Here is a 10,000-nt window from a genome sequence, read left to right on the forward strand (position 1 = left end):
ACTAACACACACTGATACACACACTAACACACACTGATACACACACTAACACACACTAACACACACTGATACACACACTAACACACACACTAACACACACACTGATACACACACTAACACACACTAACACACACTGATACACACACTAACACACACTAACACACACTGATACACACACTGATACACACACTAACACACACTGATACACACACTAACACACACTGATACACACACTAACACACACTAACACACACTGATACACACACTAACACACACTAACACACTGATACACACACTAACACACACTGATACACACACTAACACACACTGATACACACACTAACACACACTGATACACACACTAACACACACTGATACACACACTGATACACACTGATACACACACTAACACACACTGATACACACACTAACACACACTAACACACACTGATACACACACTGATACACACACTAACACACACTAACACACACTGATACACACACTAACACACACTGATACACACACACACACTAACACACACTGATACACACACTAACACACACTGATACACACACTTACACACACTGATACACACACTAACACACACTGATACACACACTAACACACACTAACACACACTGATACACACACTAACACACACTGATACACACACTAACAAACACTGATACACACACTAACACACACTGATACACACACTAACACACACTGATACACACACTAACACACACTGATACACACACTAACACACACTGATACACACACTAACACACACTAACACACACTGATACACACACTAACACACACTGATACACACACTAACAAACACTGATACACACACTAACACACACTGATACACACACTAACAAACACTGATACACACACTAACACACACTGATACACACACTAACACACACTGATACACACACTAACACACACTGATACACACACTAACACACACTAACACACACTGATACACACACTAACACACACTGATACACACACTAACAAACACTGATACACACACTAACACACACTGATACACACACTAACACACACTGATACACACACTAACACACACTAACACACACTGATACACACACTAACACACACTGATACACACACTAACAAACACTGATACACACACTAACACATACTGATACACACACTAACACACACTGATACACACACTAACACACACTAACACACACTGATACACACACTAACACACACTGATACACACACTAACAAACACTGATACACACACTAACACACACTGATACACACACTAACACACACTGATACACACACTAACACACACTAACACACACTGATACACACACTGATACACACACTAACACACACTGATACACACACTAACACACACTGATACACACACTAACACACTGATACACACACTAACACACACTGATACACACACTAACACACACTGATACACACACTGACACACACTAACACACACTGATACACACACTAACACACACTAACACACACTGATACACACACTAACACACACTGATACACACACTAACACACACTGATACACACACTAACACACACTGATACACACACTGATACACACTCCAATACACACTCTAATACACACAATGATACACACACTGGTACACACTCTAATACACACACTGATACACACTCCAATACACACTCTAATACACACTGATACACACTCTAACACACACCCTAATACACACTCCAATACACACTCTAATACACACAATGATACACACACTGATACACACTTTAATACACACACTGATACACACCCTAATACACACACTGATACACACACTGATACACACTCTAATACACACACTGATACACACTCTAATACACACACTGATACACACTCCAATACACACTCTGATACACACTCTAATACACAATGATACACACACTGATACACACTCCAATACACACTCTAATACACACTGATACACACTCCAATACACACTCCAATACACACACTGATACACACTCCAATACACACTCTAATACACACAATGATACACACACTGATACACACTCTAATACACACACTGATACACACTCCAATACACACTCTAATACACACACTGATACACACTCCAATACACACTCTAATACACACTGATACACACTCTAATACACACTCTAATACACACACTGATACACACTCTAATACACACTCTAATACACACTCTAATACACACTCCAATACACACTCCAATACATACTCCAATACACACTCCAATACACACTCCAATACACACTCCAATACACACTCCAATACACACACTGATACACACTCTAATACACACTCCAATACACACTCTAATACACACTCTAATACACACACTGATACACACTCCAATACACACTCTAATACACACACTGATACACACTCCAATACACACTCTAATACACACTATAATACACACTCTAAACACACTCTAACACACACTCTAATACACACTGATACACACTAATACACACACTGATACACACTCTAATACACACTCTAATACACACACTGATACACACTCTAACACACACTCTAATACACACTGATACACACTAATACACACACTGATACACACTCTAATACACACTCTAACACACACTCTAACACACACTCTAATACACACTGATACACACTCTAATACACACCCTAATACACACTCTAATACACACACTGATACACACACTGATACACAATCTAATACACACACTGACACACACTCTAATACACACACTGATACACACACTAACACACAGTCTAATACACACACTGATACACACTCTAATACACACACTGATACACACACTAACACACAGTCTAATACACACTGATACACACTAATACACACACTGATACACACTCTAATACACACACTGACACACACCCTAATACACACTCTAACACACACTCTAATACACACACTGATACACACACACTGATACACACACTAATACACACACACTGATACACACACTAATATACACAAGTCATTTTGCTGACAGACAATTTAATCTCAAATCTCAACTTTATTTTTTTCTAAAAACAAATCCACCTGCATGCACACACACACACACACACCCACACACACACACACACACAAATACATACACACACACACCCACACACACACACAAATACATACACACACACACACACACCCACACACACACACCTGTTCCTATGACTGTAACTAAACCACACTACATACTTTCTCAGGTCTTTCTTAATGTGGGCCAACCACAATGAGTTGAGAAGCACCTGCTACTACATTTCCACACGTGTGTGTGTGTGTGTGTGTGTGTGTGTGTGTGTGTGTGCTCAGACATGAAAACCAAAGCAGTGTTTTAAATGAAGTTGAAACTATAATTCAAAGTGACTCACCTCAGTGCAAAGTCCTCACGGTAACTTCAGGGTCTGTGTGTGTGTGTGTGTGTGTGTGTGTGTGTGTGTTTAAATCTTTCCGGTTCGTCCGCTCTTGTTGTGTTTACAAGATTGTGTAGCTTGTGTATGTTCTGTAGCGCTAAAATCCCATCACTTCATCACACACTGTGTCAAAATTCTCTTCCTGTGTTTCTCTCTCTCTCTGCCTGAGTTACTCCCCCCTCCCCCCCCTATCTCTCTCTCCACCACTGCTGTGTTTCTCCTTCAGTGTCAGCACTCTGTCTTTGTCCTCTTTCAGTCACCATTCAGTGAGTTTCTTTTGTGTGTGTGTGTGTGTGTATATGAGGGTGTGTGTGTGTGTGTGTGTATGTGAGAGTGTGTGTGTAAGTGTGTGTGTATGTGTGTGTGAGAGACAGAGAGAGTGTGTGTGTGTGTAAGAGTGTGTGTGCGCTGCTTCTCTTTTTTCACTATGAGGAAGTGATAAGACTAAGGGAAAACTCGAGTGGATTTTGAAACAGAAGTGGACTTTGAAGTGTCTTGTTGCTCTGAAATGGAACAGAATGTCAGTGGAATAATTACACTCAGCTAATTTGGCTAACAAGCAAAGAAAGTGTATAGCCTCCAACACACAGACACACACACACACACACACATACACAGTGTTAGAGTTGTTTGATGTGTAATAATGTTTAATTTCAAAGACTGTATAGAGGTCAGGACCACCAGTTTAATCCTTCTGTTCATCAGAGCTTTAGTCCTAAGTTCTGAGTTCAGAGCAGAGTTTTGAAAGTTCTGAATCCTGAGTCTTGAGTTCCAAGTTCTGAGTCTTGAGTTCTGAATCCTGAGTTCTGGGTTCTGAGAGCTGAGTCCAGAAATCTGAGAGCTGAGTTCTAAGAGCTAAGTCATGAATCGTGAGTTCTGAATCCTGAGTTCTAAGAGCTAAGTCATGAGTTAGGAGTCCTAACTCATGACTAACATGAGTCCTAGGTTCTGAGTTCTCAGGAATGCTAAAGATTTGGATTATCAAAACTTCACAAAAAAGCTCAACATTGATATACAAACACCGTCAACATCCTGGAATCATTTGCTCCTGAAAAACTGCCTGCTATTTATATGGAGTAAACTCATCTGCACTGCTGCAATCACTCTGTGTGTGTGTGTAAACTTATCCTGCGTAACTGCTAAGCTGCTATAACGTGTGTGTGTGTGTGTGTGTGTGTGTAAATAACCTGTCCTCTTTTTTATTTTCCATTTAATTCATAACTAAATATTTGTTGGTTTAATGTTTTCATTGATGTAAAATAAATTCTATTCTAAATAATAAATATGAACATATACTAAAAACCAAATATCCAAAATCTTAATCTAATAAAGATTTTTATTAGTTTGTAAACACAACAGAATTATATCACACACACCTACAGTATGAACAACCAAAGCAGCAGCTATATTCCTGTTCCTCAGCTCAGCTGCACCCTCTAGTGGTCCAGTTATTGTGTTTAACCAATCAGAGCACAGACTCTCATCATGTGACCTTCTTACCTGAGGAAACAATCTTTTGGTCCATTTTTTGATGAATGATGATGAGAAAAAAGATACTTGGTGAAGGTTAGCTAGCTGAATAATAGCTTTTACATCAAACATTTAGCTAATACATGTGGACTGTCGCTTAAACTACTTTAAAATAATCCTAAACTTCTTTAACTAACGTCACCTGAGTGTCAGGATGTTTCATAAACTTTAGAAGATGAAGTCTCTTAAGTCAAGCTTGCCACTTGTTTAATGATCATCTGCTCTGAATGTTCTGTGGATAAAACTGCAGATCGTCAGCACCAGTAAGAGCTGGAGAACTTCTGCAGTCCGGAATTTCTCCGTTCAGGGAACGAGGGAAGGGTCTGCGAGAGAGATGTGGACTTCAGCTCCTGTGAATGAACATGAACTCCTGAAGCTCTTCAGCACATTTCACACTCGTCTGGTTTAGATTTTATCATGGTGAGCTCGCTCATTATCAGATCTAATGGAACAGTTGGAACAGAGGAACTGAGTAGATGATGAAGTACACCATGATGATCCAGATGTTCTGCCTGAGTGACTGATGTGAGACATGGTGTTGTTGTGGTGATGCTCACCTGCTGGATCTCCTGAAGCTCGGGATGGAAATACGATGTAATGATGTGGTTTCTCAGAGCATAGCGATGTCTCACTTCCTCCTGAAGATCTAACCTGAAGAACAGCCACCAGGTTCCATCAGGTTCTTCCTCTCCATCACTAACATCTATGACATCAGAGTCACATGATCAGAAAACTTTTTTTTTACCTGTGTTGGTGGATTCTGTTCCTCCATCCAGACATCCGCTTCTGTTTACTGGAAAAAAAACCCCCACAGAGATTTATTTCTGCATCCGTGTGTGTGTGTGTGTGTGTGTGTGTGTGTGTGTGTGTGTGTGTTACCTGTGTGTCACTTGTTGGTCACCGTGCTGATTAGACAAAACCGTGTGAGAAACACCTACAGCCTGAGAGTACAGAGAGAGCACTACACACACACACACACACAAACACACACACAAACACACAGGAGAAGATTTTACTGGTAGTGTACAGTCAGACACGCATATAGTATTGTGTGTATTGGACAGTGTGTAGTGTAGTGTTGTGTGCGTCTCTCACTGGACTGAGGTGTTGAACCTGGTGTTGAGTCTGACCGAATCTGCAGTGGATGAGACAGAAGCAGTTAAAATACTGGACTGAATTACGGACAGGACATTGTTTCTGTCCACTGTATGGTGTTTATAGTGTGCGGATTGGGACATGCCCACAGTGACGGACCTGGAGAAGGTCAGAGCGATGACGTTTCTGCTCTGCTGCTTGAGGATCCTTCAGCTTCATCTCATCGCTCAGCTTCTCTCTCTGCAGGAGCTGATTTATGTACGACTGTACACACACACACACACACACACATACAGCTGTAATTCATGACCTGGATTTTATGGATTTTAATCAAAATTAAAAGACTTTTTCAGTGGATCCTGATCCTGAGGATGTGTGTGGAGGGGTGGGACGTGGAAGCTGAGTGTTAAAGGCATTTAACTACAGATCAGAAGGTTATAAGTTCAGCTCCCAAGACCACAGAGCTGCCCCTGCTGGACCCCTGAGCAAGGCCCTTAGCCCTGAACCGCTCAGCTGTATAAATGAGATGAAATTCCATAAATGTAAGGTGGGGTGTGGTTATCTCTAGGGGGCGGAGTTATATTTGCATAGCTTTTTCTCAGGAAGTACAACTCTGTGTGTGTGTGTGTGTGTGTGTGTGTGTGAGCATGTGTGTGTGTGTGTGTGTGTGTGTGTGTGAACAGTACCAGCAGTTTGTGCTGCAGGTCTTTGTAATGTTGTTGTGTGAATGGTGTGTGTTCAGTGATGCGGCGGATCAGCAGTGTGTTGGGGTTCTGTAAAACTGGAGAAGTCGGATCAGAACTCAGCGTGGTTCTCTCCTTCAGCTCTAAACCTCGACCCAGAGACACACCGAAGGGAGAACTGGAGGTTTTCACCTAGAACACACCAAATTAAACACCCAAGGAGAAGAGTGTGTGAGGAGGAGACTGAAATAAACACTCTCACAGATTTAAACACTGACTCTCCCTGTTCAGCCCGGCAGTGTTTAATCTTAATCTGCTGGACTAGGAGACATCTGATTAGTGTTTAAGAGTTGATGAAATAAATTGCACTGCTTCAAGGCTTTACTCCACCTGAGTAACTGATTGGATGTTGTGTGTTTACCTCAGAGGTGGGGAACGTGTCCCACTTCCTGGATTTGAGGTTGGCGGGGATGATGTCATCCAGGTGTTTGGGTGAGAGCCAATAGGAGCTCAGGTCAGAGAAGGGTTTCAGGATTGTGATTGCAAATGCCTCTGTTAAAAACACAATAATATTAATACAACATTTATCTAAAAAATCTGTGTGTGTGTGAGAGTGTGTGTGTTCTGACCCTGTGTGTGTGCATGAGTGTGTGTGTGTGTGTGTGTGTGCTCTGAACATGTGTGTGTGTGTGTGTGTTCTGACCGTGTGTGTGAGAGTGGGTGTTCTGACCATGTGTGTGTGTGTGTGTTCTGACTGTGTGTGTGTTTGTGTGTGTTCTGACCGTGTGTGTGAGAGTGGGTGTTCTGACCATGTGTGTGTGTGTGTTTGTGTGTGTTCTGACCGTGTGTGTGAGAGTGGGTGTTCTGAGCGTGTGTGTGTGTGTGTGTTTGTGTGTGTGAGAGTGGGTGTTCTGACCATGTGTGTGTGTGTGTTTGTGTGTTTGTGAGAGTGGGTGTTCTGACCATGTGTGTGTGTGTGTGTGTTTGTGTGTGTGAGAGTGGGTGTTCTGACCATGTGTGTGTGTGTGTTTGTGTGTGTTCTGACCGTGTGTGTGAGAGTGGGTTTTCTGACCATGTGTGTGTGTGTGTGTGTGTGTGTTCTAACCGTGTGTGTGTGGTATGGGGTCTCTGACCACAGCGACTGTGGGATCTTTCTTCTCCTTCTGCAGAATCTTATCTACAGTCTGAGAGGAGAGGAACTCCAGAGCAGAGCCATCAGCATACACCATAAACAACCTGTAACACACACACACACACACACTAATTAGCATACTGTATGTGTGTGTGTGTGCTGTGGTGTGTGTTATTACACTCTGTCACTTACCGAGGTGTGTGTGTATCAAGATCAGTGTTGTGTTGTGCCTTACTCTCCGTGTCAGTGTGTGAGATGGAGACTCCTCCCTCTGCTGTGACCTACACACACCAAAACACATTTCATCTACCGTGTGTGTGTCTGCGTGTGTGCGTGTGTGTGTGTGTGTGTGCGTGTGTGTGTGCGTGTAGACCTGGTAGTGGTTTCCCTCTGAGTCAGTGAGCTCACACACAAAACCCCCAGAGTGACTCATGGTGTAACGTCCACGCTGGTCTCCTTCAGGTCCTGTAATGCTGTACACTGCTACACCATCCTCAGAGAGACACAGACAGCTTCCATCTGACAAACACACCTACAGCAGAGAGAGAGAGAGAGAGAGAGAGATCCATCTAGCCACCTTTCATTAATCCTTAAAACTATCAGTTCATCCATCCTTCTATCCTATTAACCTCAAACATCTTTCTGTCCATCTCTCCATCAATCCTCTTTCGCATCTCCACATCTTCCATTCATCCACATCTTTCTCCATCCCTCCCTCTATTCTCCCCCCCTCCCCCCTCCCCCCTCACCCTGTATGACCCGTGAGCAGTAGCGCTGATGGTGGTTCCGTCTCTAAAGAGAACCTTGGCACTTTTCTCCTCACACTTCACCATGACTGGAGCGAATCCACTCTTCTCCACCTTCACGCTGCTTGCTCTCCCTCCATCACTGCTTCCTGAAAACAAACAGACGACAACACTCCAACATGCTGGATGATAAAACCTCAGTGTGGTGTGTCATCACTCTGATCTGCATCAGGTCTGAAAATCAGACTAAATGATCAGATTGTCAGGTTCCCTCCACTGACCATGCAGCTGACCATTAAAGGGGCAGTCAGTGATTTCAGTAGATGAAGTTAGCTTTAAGCTCAAAATCCAAACTATACAGTGAGCCCTCAGAGTTTGTTACAAAGCCATGCCCCCAAACCACATAACCGAGGCTGAACGCCGGTGCAGAAGGCGGGGCTTTATAAATTCACAGGCATCATGATTGACAGGTGATTAGACACAACACCCTGTTCTGATTGGCTGGATGGTGTGAGTGAATTAGAGAGAGAGCACTGAGGGAACATCAGAGAACACAACAGGCTTCACAAATACTAAATGTAACTATAAACAGATAAACCTATAGAGTATATTACTGTAACACACACACACACACACACACACTTCCCTGTTTTAATCAAATTCCACTGTAGAGGTTTCCACATCCCCCAGAAACTGAAAGGTTGGTAATAAACAGCAGCTAACAAATCTCTGAAACAGGAGTGGGCGTGGTCTGAGAGACTGAGAGAGGACCCTGACCTGAGAGCTGCTGGCTCAGTGTCTCCCTCTGCTGGTCGGAGATCATTCTGGTTCCATCAGCGTGATCCACTACCACTCTGTGCTTCTCCAGGAGACACAGCACACCATCATCTCTCGTCACCACCACCTGATACACAGAGAGAAGGTTACAGGTGTGTGTGTGTGTGTGTGTGTGTGTGTGTGTGTAATGTGTTTGATAACTCACACTGTGTGTTTGTGGGTCTGTGCTGTAGAAGTTCAGGACAGGTTTCTCCTCCACCTGTTCACCTCTGATGGTCCTGATCCTCACTCCTGATGGAGTTGTGGTGCACCATGAAGCACCTGCCAGCTCTACCTGCTCTTTAAGCTCCACCTTTAATGTTGGCTCCACCCCTTCTACTCCAACACCTGAGCTGGGTTTAACTGAGGAGAACATGAGCAAGTAGTGTTGTGTATTATTGTGTAGTGTTGTGTTTTATTGTGTTTTATTGTGTAGTGTTAATGTAGTAATATGTTGTAGTTATTGGTCTATAGTAGTGTGTGAAGGTGTGTATTGAAGTGTTTTGGAGTGTGGTG

General features: G+C 42.9%; 2 protein-coding genes across 7 annotated transcripts in view; both read right to left on the reverse strand.

Moving 5' to 3' along the window:
• The window catches only part of dennd2da (DENN/MADD domain containing 2Da), a 59,077-nt gene extending 55,217 nt beyond the window's left edge, over positions 1–3,860 (reverse strand). The window contains exon 1 of one of the 2 annotated variants that reach the window (XM_058389652.1): positions 3,441–3,860. The gene's annotated coding sequence lies outside the window, so the exon portion shown is untranslated. The remainder of the gene's footprint in view (positions 1–3,440) is intronic. The other variant, XM_058389651.1, reaches the window with a different exon arrangement.
• A 940-nt stretch (positions 3,861–4,800) lies between these two features.
• Positions 4,801–10,000, reverse strand: part of spag17 (sperm associated antigen 17) — a 51,247-nt gene continuing 46,047 nt past the window's right edge. For 3 of the 5 annotated variants that reach the window (XM_058390648.1, XM_058390646.1, XM_058390651.1), the window contains 14 exons: positions 9,651–9,847; positions 9,446–9,572; positions 8,672–8,817; positions 8,296–8,454; positions 8,115–8,203; positions 7,896–8,026; positions 7,212–7,342; positions 6,794–6,982; positions 6,267–6,371; positions 6,108–6,147; positions 5,892–5,973; positions 5,758–5,805; positions 5,570–5,663; positions 4,801–5,362 (listed from right to left, as the gene is read on the reverse strand). In XM_058390648.1, coding sequence (XP_058246631.1) covers positions 5,267–5,362; positions 5,570–5,663; positions 5,758–5,805; positions 5,892–5,973; positions 6,108–6,147; positions 6,267–6,371; positions 6,794–6,982; positions 7,212–7,342; positions 7,896–8,026; positions 8,115–8,203; positions 8,296–8,454; positions 8,672–8,817; positions 9,446–9,572; positions 9,651–9,847 — 1,634 coding nt within the window. In that variant the 3' untranslated portion in view covers positions 4,801–5,266. Of the gene's footprint in view, positions 5,455–5,569; positions 5,664–5,757; positions 5,806–5,891; positions 5,974–6,107; positions 6,148–6,266; positions 6,372–6,793; positions 6,983–7,211; positions 7,343–7,895; positions 8,027–8,114; positions 8,204–8,295; positions 8,455–8,671; positions 8,818–9,445; positions 9,573–9,650; positions 9,848–10,000 lie in introns of all 5 variants that reach the window. The other 2 variants (XM_058390649.1, XM_058390650.1) reach the window with 2 other exon arrangements.

This window comes from Hemibagrus wyckioides, linkage group LG05 (assembly GCF_019097595.1).
Source record: "Hemibagrus wyckioides isolate EC202008001 linkage group LG05, SWU_Hwy_1.0, whole genome shotgun sequence".
Classification (NCBI taxonomy): domain Eukaryota; kingdom Metazoa; phylum Chordata; class Actinopteri; order Siluriformes; family Bagridae; genus Hemibagrus; species Hemibagrus wyckioides.